The sequence below is a fragment of the Mercenaria mercenaria genome, chromosome 6, assembly GCF_021730395.1.
Source record: "Mercenaria mercenaria strain notata chromosome 6, MADL_Memer_1, whole genome shotgun sequence".
Taxonomy (NCBI): Eukaryota; Metazoa; Mollusca; class Bivalvia; order Venerida; family Veneridae; genus Mercenaria; species Mercenaria mercenaria.
In genome coordinates, this window is record NC_069366.1 from 90586376 (window position 1) to 90603314 (window position 16939).

The 16939-nt window shown below is 33.6% G+C and overlaps 1 protein-coding gene across 1 annotated transcript; it reads right to left on the reverse strand.

The window, feature by feature from the left end:
- Window positions 1–874: 874 nt before the first annotated feature.
- Window positions 875–4194, reverse strand: LOC128558161 (GDP-D-glycero-alpha-D-manno-heptose dehydrogenase-like). The gene has a single exon (XM_053547025.1). It carries the CDS (start codon window positions 3830–3832, stop codon window positions 2900–2902), a length of 933 nt encoding a protein of 310 aa, XP_053403000.1. The 5' UTR covers window positions 3833–4194; the 3' UTR covers window positions 875–2899.
- Window positions 4195–16939: the final 12745 nt, after the last annotated feature.

Below are 16939 nucleotides of genomic sequence, written 5' to 3' on the forward strand. Positions count from 1 at the left end.
AATTCATCACGGAAGCAACAACATTAATTCTTATGAATTATGTATTCTACTTTAAAGGAAAATACTATATAATAAAAGGTACCGCCATGGGGACAACATTTTCACCAGTCTATGATACACTAGTTATTGGCTATCTTGAAAAACAAATTATATAATTTTCCTCTACATTTTATGAGGAATTCAAAGACTATTTCAAAGATCACTGTAAACGCTTTTTGGATGACATTTTCATTTTATGTACATGTTCTACTAAAGAAATACTAGAAAGACGTTTCAATAGAAATCTAAAATTTACGATGGAAAAAAGCAACACTGAATTACCCTTCTTGGATGTTCTTGTAATAAAATCAGGCACTTAATTAGAAACAGATGTTACCTATAAACCAACAGACAGCAAACAATACCTCTTATTTAATTCCTGTCACCCGAAACACACAAAAGAAAATATTCCGTTTTGTCTTGCAAGAAGAATATGAACTGTAGTTTAAAATACATTGACTTTCAGAACTAAGAAGATATCTTTTAGCTCGCAATTACCCTTTGCAACTTGTTTAAAATGGCATTGAAATGGCGCTAAAACTCGAAAAAAAAGTGAATAAGATGAGTAAAAGAAAAAGATAATTCTCCAACATTTCCTTTCATGTCAACACATAATCCGAAAAATGCAGAATTTTTTAACGTAATCAAAATAATCTACCGATATTAAAAACGGATGAGAAAATGAGAAAAATTATAGACAAACACAATTTAACAAAAATTCTAACACGAGCCGCAGCAACTGCTATATAAACATATAGCGAAATCGCCTATACATGAATCTACGATAAAATACATTTCACCCCCACCACACACACACACACCTATGATTGTGGCATAAGAGATTCTACTTCAGTTCCGTTACATACGAATTATTTCAGGGCCAAACGGTTGAAAACAGTATTTCAAAAACATAAATATGACTGACCTATGTGTAGGACCGTAAAACACGTTTTGATCTCTAAAAGCGAATTCAATTAGCTTGATTATGATTCAGCGGTGACGTCATAAATGTATGACATAAAGTATGACGTCATAATGATGTGACGTCATATAAAGTTAAGCTCGTAACTCGTAACACAGGGTCAACTCGCCTAATTTGATGATTTTCTTCATAATTAGTTTGCTAGTTGTTACTAATTCATAAATACTACCCAAACTTCTGATAAAAAAAAGACAAATATCTATACGTTCCATTGGCTATGCAGCACTTTCTGACCATAGGGGGTAAATTGTAACAGCATATGCCCCGAATGACTTATTACGCTGAAAATGTAGTATTGTAAAATGTGTATTATTTGCGTTGTTAGAATCGAAAAGATAAATATGTTCCAATATTTTTATCAATTAATAAAACATGGACAGTTCTTTGGATGCGAATAATTAAATCACTCTTGCTACGCACTCGTGATTTAATTATTACGCATCCAAACTGCTGCCCATATTTTATTAACTGATAAAATATAGGAACATATTTATTATTTCTTAAGTAAAAGACAACCAGCTAATCTTAAGAAATTATTAACACGCGCTAAATTTGATGACGAAAACAATAATAGGGAATCACGAAATGTGGCAGAGCAAACGGTGGATTATGCCCCCATCTTCTAAACGGGAACACATACATTTAGAAGCGGTACATTTTTCAAAATAAATTTTTCAGCAACTTGCGAACTTAGGAATGTGATATACGTAATACGCTGCTCTGGCTGTAAATAAGATTATATAGGAGAAACCAACAATCTAAGAAATAGTGTAACACTATATAATCAACACATAAGACAAGCAGACCCGGCAATACTTCCAGTAAGCAGACATATAGCAAACTGTGAAAAAAAATGTGCACCGAAATTCAAAATATTCCCACTTTATAGGCCGAAAGAAAATAATAATACCATTCGGATGATGAAAGAAACATATTTCATCAATCTATTTAAACTATCTCTGAATGCAAAATAATTATTACTACTTATATAAATATTTGCAGAATCAACAATTACGAAATTTATGCATTATTTCATATTTTATATATTGTTCAATGATACAAACCACAGTTAAACATTATTATCATTTACATAAGTTACGTCATTATTGATAACGTGGTTGCCTGACGACCACGTCATTAACATTCTCCTGAAGATCCATATTAATGTGAGACCGGTTGAGATTTTTAACTTGTAATTTAACTGAATTAAACCATGTAAATATCAAAAAATGCATTTCTTTCAATCTTTTTACCCCGCAATATATATATAACGTTACAATTATAACTTATCATTCATTCTTCAACCGGTTTCAACAAAATAATCATCAGAAGGATATTAACATTCTAATAGAAAGACGTCGTCTATATTTTCGTCGAACTTAGGTGACGTTGTCGTCTCTGATATTCTGATATGCAGCATAAATTGTTTGAATATTAATTTATGTTGTTGTTGTGTTATTTTCACCGTCTCTGTTCAGTCTAAGTTTTAATTGTCTTATAAAGTTCAATTCCATATGCTTTCTGCTAACTGTACTATCTGTGAACTTTTTGAAAAATCGGAAATCCTATATTTTGGTATTATATCTGTACAGTTGTCTATGTGACTGCTTACAAAAAAAGAGCTCTTCTGACATAGCGTATGTGTTGGTTGTGTAGAGTTACGCGGTTTCCTATATTCGAAGTCTCTCTTATATATTCTAATTTACAGACTTGGCACTGTATTACATATATGTATTAGCTTCTCCACTTTTTCTATTCTAATGCAGATTTAGATATTTGCCAAATTTAGCTAGACTAAATAAAAGCCCTTGTATCTTAAGGATTTATTACCTTATTGGTCAATATATACGTGAAATCGGAAAATTAATTTTTGATAATTTAAACGTTAAAATACTTTATTTTTTCCCGAATAGATATAAATGGAAACACTTTAAGCATTTCTCTTATTCCCTGTTTAATCGATATTGTATGTTGAAAACCTAATTCAAAGATCTTTACATATGAAACCTCATAATCCCTTTGATCATTATCAGATTCTGAATACACAGTTGTAACGTCACAGTCTGGTAAAATATCCTGTATCACTTCCACAACTTGTAATTTTGTCATATTAAGTTTCTCATCGCCGATGTTATAAGCTTGCCCAGACATAATCTTAGCATTTTCAAGTGCAAAAATAAATGCCCGCGCTGCATCTTTGACATGAAGAAATGTCCTCCTGAAGCCACCTTCATATAATTTAATATGTTTGTAATTTAATGCTTTAAACGTCAGATCATTAACCAATAGATCCAGTCTCATTCTTGGTGATAAGCCAAACAATGTTGCGAATCTAAGGACGATGCCTCCTACACAACGAACAATCCCTTCTCCTTCTACTTTACTTTTTCCATACAAAGACAGTGGTTGAAGGCGTGTGTCTTCTGTACAAATACCGTCAACAGCACCGTAACAAGAACCTGTACTAGCGAATATCAAGATTTGATTACTTGATTTCAAATCCGCGATATTTTTTGTTCCAGATACATTTGTTGCTAATGCAGAATCTGGGTTCGAATCACAAGCAGGATACCCAACTATTGCTGCAAGATGAATTATTGCGTCCTGACCAATCATCACTTCAGCAACAAGTTTTCGATCGATCACGTCACCCTGTACTATTATCAGGTTAGTGTCATTTGCGACGTGCATCAATGAATTGACTCCCCAACTTAATGTATCCAAAACCGTTACCTCATGCCCTTTTTCTAATAGCATAGGTACTAATGTTGAACCGATATATCCTGCGCCGCCTGTCACAAGTATTTTCATTATATTCTTCTATTTTAGGCAATATTAATTTATTGACTCATGTATTTTAGACACGAATAAATAACCAGTTTAACATGTCATATGCTTGAAAAGAACATACATGTATATGTATATATATATTGTCTTTGAATTTGTATCAAAGATAAATATTAAAAAATTGTTATGGTTTCGCTTAATAACCAGGGTACACAGGTGAAAAAGAAAATGTAGGGAATCCACTTATATAAGAAGTTATGTACGCTTTTCCTATTAAACGTAAATATGTATACACAAAGGTGTCTATGTCTGATTTTTTTTTTCAAGTAACAGAGTAATATGCACGTATCTAACACAAAATATATCTGCTAAATATCATAAATTAAGTTTCCATAACTGAAAAATGTAATGACAATGTTTACCTCGGGCAGTTTATATACAAATCAGAAGTATCGACTTCAAACCTGATAAACACTCATAGTAATGCTTTTTATGACAAAAGTAATAACATACTCATATGTTTATGCCTATTAAGCAATATTGCTGTATAAATGTTCTTGTTCGTAGACCGCTAGTAGACCTCTTGTTTGTATTAAAAAGGAACAGTACTACGCTTGTGAACTTTTTCCAGCTGAACCAACGAAATATGTATGAAGTTAAACCTTGATATGATACACATATTCCTGAAATGAAGTTCAGTTTTTTTTAATTGTTCACTCACGTCAGCAACAAATTTTCAAACATGAAAATGGAAAATATCAACGATCCGTTAACCGACCAATGCAGTTAAAAACAACAAATTGTTAGTTAGTTGTGTATACAAAATACAACATTGCATTTATTGTTGGGGTTTCCCTTTATAAAAGTCCGTTTACAAACTGTCACAAACGGACATACAGACCTCATTGTATCTGTAGGTTAAATGCAGGTATTGCATCATATCTTTAGATTCGGTTCAGTAATAAGAGAGTTGATATATTATAAACTTCAGTAATTTATGTTTTTATCCCTAAATCCACTACAACGGGCCTTAAATTGTTAAATTTCAATCCGCGCCAAAGTAGTCAGATTTCCCGGCTATATCGTGATTCCTGTGGAAATGCAAATAGTCAGAGTACCACGGCTATGTTGTGAGTCTCATGAAATTTAGTATTTGGTGGGACATTACCCTACAAATAGACTGGACTAGATATGCCTAGTGCACACCACTTTAGACATTAGACGAATTTACGTAAAATTGATTTTTCTTAGTAGAAATTTATGCTCGATCGAGGTAAGAAGTTTATTTGTTAGATTTTTGTATAATTTTTGAATTACAATCTTTATATAGTAAACTTTTGTTCATTCTACAGAATTTTATAACGTTTACTTTTTGGCAAGAGATTTGCTAGGTTCGGTATGTCAGGATAGTTTAGTAAATTTTTCAGACTTATGTAAATTATTTCGAAAGAGGAATCTGAAACGTTTCGTTTATATAAGCTGTAAGATTTGTACTGAAATTTGTGTAACATAATAATTGTAAAGTACTCTTGTCATAAACATATGTCAAACATTTCGTTGTTAATTATGGAACGCCGATACTGCATTGCATTGTAATGTATAAATCTGTGTGGCAAGTCTAGCACCGTGTATGTAAGATGTTATTGTAATTTGAAATTATTGTGTGCCAGTCTATAGCATATACATACAATGTCCGTTTTGTTGAACAGAATTTGAGATTATATTGATACCAACTATTGTATAACGTTTATGCCGTACTGCATTGTGTTAATTTGTGATTGTAAATAATAGCTGCTGTTTATCATTTCCGTATCTATAACTTTTCATCATAAACATTTCATATCTTTTTCATACTTTAACCTTAGACCTGAAAGTAATTAATTTTAGAAATAATGGAAGTAATAAGTGACGTTTTTTAATCACGTGACGTATGGACTTAGTAGCACTCATATTTTGTATAAGTAGCACATATTATTTATGGGAGCCTACGGAGGTATAGTGTACCCAAAGGAGCAGTTTTATGTCCTTACTTATTTGTTTTGCTTACCATATGTTATATATTTTAGCTTCTTCCACCAGACGACTTTTACCTGGTGATGACGTCACAACCCGGAAGTACAATATCCGCGGTTCACTTGTCTTCACTCGCCTGGATGTGATTTTCCCAGCGCAGAGCTTTCGGCCCATGGTTGTGCCGTAAACCACAAAGACGATGATTTTGTGATCCACTGAAGTCAGCTCAGGGATGCAATCACCTACCATCATAGGGAGCCAAAACGGAGTCAACGTTTCCTCAGTTTAGAGGGACTTTACTTGAAGATATGTTGTTTAGTTTTTGTGCTATTTAAAGTTCAAAGTTAATGGAAACATCTGTATCACGGAACTGTCAGTGTTAGGACTTCGTACTTGTTAAAAAGAGAAACTGAGCTCAGATTTTGACAAATTCAAAATAACTAATTATGGCCCATTCAGTGGCCATAATTCTGGAACCAATATTGGCATCTGGCAAGTTAAAAAATGGAACCAAGATCTTATGGTGACACAAGTTTTGTGCAAGTTTGATTAAATACAAATCCTAAATGAAGCTTCCATTTTGCAGACAAGTTCTAAATAGCTAATTTTGGCCCTTTCAGGGGCCATAATTTTAGAACCCATTATGTTATCTGGCCTGTTCAAAAGAGAAACCGAGACCTTATGCTAACACAAGTTTTGTGCAAGTTGTATTACATTCAAATCATAAATGAAGCTGCTATTGTGCAGACAAGGTCAAAACACCTAATTCTGGCCCAGTTAGGGGTAATCACTCCTGAACCAATTATGGCATCTGTCCAGTTCATTTGTTTGTTTGTTTTGGGTTTAACCCCGTTTTTCAACAGTATTTCAGTCATGTAACGGCGGACAGTTAACCTAACCAGTTATCCTGGATTCTGTACAAGTACAAACCTGTTCTCTACAACTTCCCCACATGAATCAGAGGTGGAGGACTAATTATTTCAGACACAATGTCGTTTATCAAATAGTCACGGAAAACAAACGCCCCGCCCGAGAACTCACGACCCCGCGATCCGTAGACCAGCGCTCTTACCTACTGAGCTAAGCGGGCGGACTGACCAGTTCAAGAAAGGAACCAAGATCATATGGTGCTACAAGTTGTGTGCAAGTTTGGTAAAAATAAAATCATCAATAAAGCTGCTAATGCGCAGACAATGTCAAAATAGATAATTCTGGCCCTTTTTAACTTTGACCTTGAGTTGTGACCTTGGCCTTGAGCCATCACGACTGACCCATGAGTTCTGCATACTGTCTTGATTAGATGATACTTTGACGCGAGTTTTATGAAAATCTTTCAAGAGGATTGAGTTATATAGATCGGACACAACTGTTACGGACGGACGGAAGGAGACAATTCCTATAACCCAACCATGATTAATACGAGGACCTTATAATAATGCTACAGAAAAAAACCTGACGAGCGGTTCACGAAAAAAAAAGTTGATGTTTTTATTTTTTCTTTTTTTTTCTTTTTAGCCCTATAGCAGACCCTCAGAAGGGCCAATTTTTACATTCTATTTCAAATAGTCTAACATCTTTAAATACTCCTATAAGGCTTTTATTTCATTTTTTCAACAACTTTTCGTTTTGTAAACAAAGAAATCAATCAACTTATCTGCCTTATTAATGGTGAAGCCTTGATGTGCACCAAATAAATACAAAAACGTTCCACATTCCTCCATTTCCAAACATTTTCAAGTACATTGTACTTCTCCATATTCATTGTCATCATCAAAATTGTTTCATACCTTAAATTGTTACTTGATTTGAAAGTGACTGACTTCTCCATATGTTTTATTTTAACTGGAAGGTGATTCAAATCCTATGGCATAGTTTTGATTGGTGAACAAATTTAAGCCTTTTTTGAACGTTGATATATTTTTGGAGTCTGTTTCCTTGTTGTAAAACTTGTCTTCAGTTGGATACTTGTCACAATGTGCTTGTTTGAATTAATCCCTTGGAGAAAAATGCTATGCAAGATACTGTTCTCCTTTTAAGCTGTTAGGAGAGGTCCACTTTCCTTTTTTCACTTGTTGACACTTGAGAATCACCATCTGCAATAGACAAAAGCATACTTCTTGAATACATAGAATAATAATGGAGCAACAACCGCTTTTAGGCTTCAGGCCCCTGTGACATTGATCTTTGAACCAGTGACCTCAAATAGGGGTTATATACACTATTAACCTATTAAGTTTCAAGGTCCTAGATTAAACCCTTCACCATTTATTTAGCAGAAACCATTTATAATGTTCAGGTTCCTGTGAGCTTGACTTCTGACCCTGTGACCCAAAAAACAAAAGGAGCCATCTACACATCAAGACCAATAAACCTGTGAAGTTCCAAGGTACAAGGTAAAACCCTGTCTATTTATTGAGATGAAACCATTTTTAAAGTTCATGTTCCTGTGGCCTTGACCTTTTACCCATTGACTCCAAAATCAATAAGGACTATCTACACATCAAGACCAATATACCGTGAAACCCTTCAAGAGTTATGTTATTGGCGGAGCGGAAACCATTTTAAATGTTCAGATCCATGTGACCTTGACTTTTGACCTAGAACACCAAAACATCATGAATAATATTCTGACCAAATTACGCGTGAGAATATGGTCATAGATATGACCTCTAGAGTGTTAACAAGCATTTCCTTTAATTTGAACTGGTGACCTTATTTTTGACCTTCGTGATCAAGATTCGAAGCCGACCTAAAAATCATAGAGATTTATGTTCTGACCAAGTTTCATGAAAATAATTTTAAAATAAAGTCATTAATGTGGCCTCTAGAATGTTAACAAGATTTATCTTTGATTTGGCATGATGAGCCAGTTTCTGACCACACCTGACCAAGATTGAAAATATTCCTAAAAGGTTGTTAATAAGGGTAACATCCTGACCAAGTTTCAGTAATATTTGGCCATAATCGTGGCCTCTAGAGTTTTAACAGTCACATTGTTGAAGACAGACACAAAAGCTCACCTTGGGCACTATGTGATCAAATCAGTTCAACGTTCTTATACTGCATTACTGTCTCTAATTTTTGAAATACGTTTTATCCACAGGCTCATGTTTTTGGAGCTGGAAGTTAAGAAAATGAAAGTAAATTAAGAAACAGGCTAAACTTGGAAACGAAAGTCGCATTTGCATAAGTCTACAGTCAGGGGTCACGCGCAGGGTTCACCCCGTCTATATGTGTACAAGTGGGTTTCTTCAATTTGTTCAAAATATGCCTCGGAAGTTGGCCATTCCCGTATTTGACAATTGCAGACCTAGACAATTCAGAAATAGGTAAAATAATGAATTTACTGTAATCATGGTAATAAATACTGATTATTATGTGACAAGGTGCTGATATGTTTGATTACGTTACAATTAAGGCTCAAGTATGTTTTATTATGTTACAGACGTGGAAAGCATATTACGTCGTACCATGTCATGCACTGCAACTCAACCTGTATATATATATATATATATATATATATATATATATTCAAAAGCTGATTGAATTCTTTCAAAAAATAAAATAAAAAATATCTTTTATTAATAAAATACAGGTGTATTCAAATTATGGTAAGTGCATTCCGGTGTATTCCATTTTTTAAGTTTATTCCGGTTTAATGCGTGACCGGAAAAGAAAAACAGCCTTTCAGTAACAGGAGAAAATCATTTTTTCAAACGGGATATTTTTAAACATTTCACCAGGTCGGATCGCGTGCGTGTCCTACAGTGCAGGTGCGTAGAGCCAAAATCGGTTGCCTGTGGTTTTATCAATAAAAGCAAAATGAAAATATAAATTTACTCACCTGTTTCGTTTTTGAAACTGGTGATAGCTGCACCATAGAAATGCCGACATCCAAGTGGTAGACTGTATGCAGCTGAATTCTATATCTGAACTTGACCTTGATGCAAGCGGCCTGAGTCTTGTATGTTACATGCAATCTTACATTGGTCATTAAATTTTATCCTTAATATGTTCATTTTATACAACTCAGACCTTTAAAATATTCGAGGTCCGTGACTTTTACCGTTTGTTTTAAACGAGATTTACACACTACATGCTCGATTTTCATTATGAGCCGGACCTGGTGTCAAGCTAAGTTTTGCTGTGGAAATAAGGTTACTAAAATATACATTTTCAGAAAAAATCAGGTTGACACCCGGTCCGGCTCATATTGAATTTCCACGTTTTCGCAATTTTAGCCTCACTCTTCTTTGAAAGAAACAGGATAATGTGGTCATCTCTAAGCAACCGAGCATCAAACAGATACGCGTGAGTTTTGCTCTAATTATGAAACTGATTACCAAGAGTTGTTTTTATAAGAAAATTAAATGTTTAGAGCCGTGTTTAATGTAAAAGTGAAACTGAAAGGAGATCTAGACATTTTAATAATCAGTTACATGTTTTAGATCTAGATCTACATGAACTGTATTTCGGGATTATATTCTAGTTGGTTTTGTTCAAGCGGCATTTTAAAAGAAAGAATAAAGTGTATATCTAATTAAAGTTGTTTAAAAAGAAAATTGTTATTGTTTACATAAATGTTATAGGGACAAGAAATATAACTCATGCACACCGCAACTAGTAGGCACATGTACATAGTTCGTTTTTTTTTTTTTAAATTATGACGTACTCTGTATATAAGTCTCTGTGAGGCAATCAGTACGCACGGCAGTTAAAAGAGAATTTTATGCATGGTGTCAGTGGTATGCGAGATCGATTCCCAACTAATCCTGTAAAACTTTTTTCTGTCTAAAACGACAGAAAGTGCTATTCTTTGATGGTGAGTTGCAAACCAAATTTAGATTTTACCATTTTAGCCGCGAGTTAAAATATTTTAAACAATTTAACCGCGTTATTTCTATAATTAGTCAATTATTCTTTTAGGCCTACTGTATGGCTGTGATAAAGTTATAAGCATGTGTTTTATAATTCTTTCTTTTGACGTATGAATAATAGTAAATCAACAACTCAGAATTGTTTCATAAATTTTAAAATACTCCGTTTCATCGCCGTACGAAGTTTCGTAAATAAATGTACGTTGAGTCAATTAATGTCACTGACATGTCATTTCCGGTGTGAAATATTTTATTTTATGAATAAAAGATAAAATCCCTATATAACCATTTTAAAAACACAATAACTAAGAATATCTAAAATATCGAAAGACGCGTCATCTTACTATTGTTTATAATAATTTATTGTAGGCTGATTGTGATTCGTTTTGTTTTGCGTTTTAACGCCGTTTTTCAACAGTAACGGACACGTTTTTGGATTCCGTACCAGTAAAAACCTGTTCTCTACATGTAGTTGTCAACTTCCCCACATGATTATGAGATGGAGGACGAATGATTATAGTCACAATAGCCCCTATCAAATCGTCACGGAGAAGAAAAGCCTCGCCCGGGGATCGCACTCGCAATCCTGCGATCAGCAAATCAGCGGTGTCCTTATTGAGCTCGTGAAGCAAGTTGTACAACTTATATAAATCAATTTCGACATTTCATTCCTGATGAATCCATCATCAGGGCAGGAACAGAGACACCAGTTTCCCTTTTAATGACAAGCATCTAAGCAAGGGAGCTACTGGTAATAATTCTCACGTCTTTGTTATGACTTGGCCGTAGATCAAACCCGATCAAACCCAATCCCCCCTCCCCCACCCCCGTAGTCGAAGCGGGGCCCTTACTAGCTAGGTTCTCTGCACTGTTAATGAATATGCTTTTGAAATGAAGGCACATGTACAGGTGTTGTGTTTTTTTCTCTTTCTTTTCTAGGTTAACAGTAATGATTTTTTTGAAAACCAAGGAATATATATACATTTAGTAAAGGTATCACAGAGGGGGACATGGATGTTTTTTGTTTGTTTTTTTTTCATACTAAAACGTGCGCACGTATTAGTTACTTCGTGCTCACGTAATATCTATTACTTTCGCACGTAGTAAGATTTACGTTACGTGTTACATGTGCACGTAATAGTATCAAACATCTGCACACGTATTAGTATAAAAAAAAACTCTGCGCACATATCACTCAGCATGACGAAACGCTTACTACAGAGATCACTTATTAGCTTATAGTTGAGCACGTGCGCAGATGTTTCTTAGACTAACACGTGCGTACTTAGCAACTATATCGGTTCTTTATCGCTGCAGCCGTTACGTCTCGAACCTGTATGTCTTTCTATTCGAGGAAAGCAAAAGCGGTAATTAATACCTACCGCTCTAATGAATTCAGTATATCATTAGAATAAAATCAAATGTCTTCATGCGCGCATATAATGTTACTACTTGGGTATATCCCAGGTCGTCTTGTAAACTGATTTTAATATAAACGCAATATATGATATAAATGTAACAATTGTAATTGGAATATAACATAATGGAGTAAAATCAAATAGTTTTCTTTCATCTACAATCCAAAATCTTTTGCAGGAAATCGGAAGCATTTTACGTTACATATATAAATATAAGGGCATTTTGGCGGGAAACTGCACGTGCCTTTCATGTCACTCTTTCCGTAATGATCTTACGTTAATGTATATTTCGTGCTTCTCATATCGATATTATAGTTTCGTGCCAAAGGAAACGTTTTTGATTTAATCCAAGAAATTAAGTTGAATAAACTACATACAGTGCGGGTGATCACGTGTCTTTTGTTTATGATCACATTGTGTCCACCTTAATGGCTGCCCCCAGGTACTAGAAGTGTCTTCTTTTTCTATTTTTCTGCAGTTTCTCAATACATTTGAATATATTTTACCGACCATGTTCCAGCAAACAACTTTCCAGTTCCAACGATGTATCATGTTGCTATGTGAGTGTTGCCGTTTTTCCATTTACCTTTCATAGATTTTTGAAGCGGTGATTTTTCAGTTGAAAAAGGTGTGGTCACATTGAGTCCCAAATTCCAAAAAAAAAAAAATACATTTTATGCATTTCAACAGGTTTGTTGTTGCTAGGAATCGAATGAAAATACACTGCAATCATGTAGTTTGCTTCTCATGCGACTTGTAAATGTTTATGCGTGTTTTCTACAATGTTCTAGGGATTCATGTCTAAATGGTCACATGGTGCCATGGTCACATTGTGTCCATTAAATTTAGTAAATGGTATATATAGCAAGTAATTCCAATCTTCTACATAATAGTGAGCTTTTTTTAAGTGTTTTAGTGTTCCAATTCATTAAAGGAATAAACGTACTTAATAGGTAATCCAGAAGCACTTTCGAGCTTGTCACATGATGGCTAAAAGAAAAAATCTAATTATTTTTCTGTAGGCTAAGCTAGTTCCTGTTTTATACCATTCTAGGCCTATACTTAACATTTTGCAGCATTTTCAGGGAGGCTTTATATAAACATGTAAACTTATTCCACATAAGAGTGTAAAATGTTCTTATTTTTTGTTACTCAACAATCTTGACGTAACTTGTACATTGTAACTTGTACATTGTATTATGAATCTTTTGGTATAAATTTTTTAAACTGTCTTAATGCTTGACTTACAAAAAGTAATAATATAGAATGCACTGCATTACATAATTATTAATTTAATAAGCTTAATTGTGCTGAAAAAAGTGAAATCACTGTGCAATCAATTGTAAAGTTTAACAAATAATTCTTATTTTTCAGTCACTGCAATACTTAATTGTGATATTTTAAACTAACTTCACTTTTTAAGACTTGAGCGATGGTTAAAATACACTGCTTTTATTGATATATACTGTTTCATTGTCTGTGCATTCAAATATGTATTGTCGCCAAAGCATTAATCATATATATGTGTGTACGTTACCTTCGTTTGTTAAATTACTAGAAAGTGAAATCAATGTAAATCTTATCTTTATAAGACATTGTAAAGATATTTAAGTCTATTGAAGTTTGAAAATAAAGTATTACTATGGTCCATAACAAACATCATTTATGATATGATTTTAAATTCTTAAACATATTTTATGATAACAAAGTCCATATACATTACTGAATGATGCCTGAATGATTTCACAGTCAGCAATCGATTTTTTTTAATTTCCCTTAAGAACCTGGAGAAATGCCCATACGCATTTCACTAACATGAAATTCTTAAGTAAACGAAATGGCAAAGGAAGAAGAATTTAGACATTGAAACAGATACGTTACCGATATTTTAAATTCGGAATATGTTCTGTGATTTATGGATGCAAAGTAATGGAATTACTATCAAATATTCCCTGAATAGATGCAATAAATGCCAGAAATGTGAAGTTTACACGAAAACGACATCTCTTAGATGTACAGGCAATTTTAGAATTTGATAAATATAAATGTATCACTGGTCAAAGTCTTACAACTATCACTTATATAATATTTTAGTTTGGTGAAAAATATTTTTTATAGTTTAATACAACTGGTAGTATTGAAAGTACAACAAGAGCTCTCCGTAAGACAGCCAAGCTCGACTATTAGAAAATATTGTCCCAGAAGCAGGAAAATATTACCCAAAAAGGTTAAATATAAAAAAAAGAGTTTTAAGTTCAAAAGGGGACATGATTTGACCAAAATGCATATCAGAGTTATGGGACTCGCTGCTATCAACTGGTTCTACATCTCCGAAGGCACATGTGAAGTTTCAATTCAATATCTGCCTTAGTTTTGGAGATAGTAACTTGCATGTAAAACTTTAACCAGGATTTTCTAAGTCCAAAAGGGGGCATAATTTGGTCAAAATGAAGTTCAGAGTTATGGGACTTGGTGCTATCAACTAGTATTATAACCCCGAAGACACCTGTGAAGTTTCAATTCAATATCTGTATCAGTTTTGGAGATAGTAACGCATGAAAAAACTGTAACCAGAATTTTCTAAGTCCAAAAGGGGGCATAATTTGCTCAAAATGTCAAAGTTATGGGACTTGATCCAGTGAGGTTGGTAATTGATTTAGAAAAAGAGAAAAATAAGTTTGAAAGCTATATGCCCTTTAGTCATAGCTGTATGTAGTCCAAAAGGGGACATAATTTGGCCAAAATGAAGGTCAGAGTTATGGGACTTGCTGCTATCAACTAGTTTTATAACACCAAAGACACATGTGAAGTTTCAATTCAATATCTATATTAGTTTTGGAGATAGCAACTTGCATGTAAAACTTTAACCAGAATTTTCTAAGTCCAAAAGGGGGCATAATTTGCTCGAAATACATGTCAGAGTTATGGAACTTGACCCAGTGAGGTTGGTAATTGACCTAGAAAAAGAAAAAATAAGTTTCAAAGCTATATTCCTTTGAATGATAGCTGTATGTACTTGCATGCAAAAACTTAACCAAGGTGTGACGCCGACGCCGACGCCAGGGTGAGTAGAATAGCTAGACTATTCTTCGAATAGTCGAGCTAAAAAATGTATGAGGTTAAAGCCTACATAGGCACACTATGCTAGTTGAAAATACATTTTAAAGTGTATTCATTTAATGCTATTGAAAATTACAAATCTACATATGTTTTTATCAAGCTCTTTTTATAATAGGGCATTGATTTTGAGTTTCATCTTTAAATGAAATAAAATATTTTATTTGTTATATCTAGATTCCATAAACTAAACTATGAATGCATGCCTTACTTTTTCATTTCTAGCTAAACTTATATTTACAAAGTTCTTGTGTTAAAGGATGAAATAAGACTGGAGCCTACATCAAGTAAGATCAGTTTGACAGCCTGGCATTTAGTATAGTAACGTAAATTCTGGATCCGGAAGACAAGTAGCAGTTTAAACATCATTATATAGTATAATCAATATCACATTTCAAATTTAGTCATACCTGATGTGAATATGTGCACTACGAATGCACGCATCAATACCTGAGATATTTTGTAACGTATCTGACACTATTTAAAACAGATTTACTTACTGCATAAAAGTGTCAATAATTAAAAGCGAAACAATTCATGACCGCTAAAGATAAAAATTAATTGCCACAACGATTGATTTATACAAAGCTTTGGTTACAATTTTGGATATAAAATCCAATATAAACGTATCTGATTATTTTAAGAACATTATAAATGGTGTCAATTTGTGCATTTACAGGCATACGTGATGTCTAAGATCTCTCAATTTGTATATAGGCTGATCGGCATATGTGATTACACGATGTTTTACGGAGGTCTCACAAAGATCAGACTCAGATTGTAACAATTTGTTTGAGTTGTATTCCTCGTTTCTGAAACATTTTATTTATAACATACCTTTTTTGACTATATGGTATTAATTCTATCACTTATGCATTTCTAAAACGCAGAATCGTGTGCCATTCTGAATTTAAAATCTCTGTAACGTGTCTGTTCATCACGTATCTGGTTTCACCCAGCTAAATTTTTCTTCCATTTCAATTTCAAGTACGTAAACATTCAGCATTTCATGTAAGTGATCAGTGTTCTCCTGTTCACGTAAGGGAAAAAAATATTGCTGAATGTGAAATCATGCATCAATCATTCAATAATGTATGTGGCTTTTGTTACAGTAACATACATGTACTGTTTATCAAACTTTAAACTCATATAAATTTTGTCTGTAATGGATGGACATTACTAATAAGGAAATGATTTTCACATCTATTTCACTTCATAGTAATTTACCAGCTGAAGGTAATGTATCTAGTTTATGTTTGGCGACAATATATATTTGAATGCACAGACAATGAAAATTATGTGCCAATGATCATGAATTTTGGTAGGTCATGAATGAAAACAGTTTAAGAATTATTCCAAAAGATTCTAAATACAACGTATAATAGGTTTAGCAACACAAAATTAGGCAATTCTAACACTCTTACGTGGAATCAGTGTAACAAGGCTCATTGACTTTTCTCTAATGCAAAAAGTATCCTTTAAAATGGTATGAAATGTCAAGTATAGGACCAGAATGTTGTAAAAACAAACAGGAACTAGCTATAGAAAATTGAAAAGGACACTTTATCTTGGGGAAAAATGACTTTATTTCTTTTAGCCATCATGTGACAAGCTCGAAAGTGCCTCCGGATTACCTATTAAGTACGTTTATTCCTTTAATGAATTGAAACACTAAAACACTTAAAAAGACTCACTGTTATGTAGAA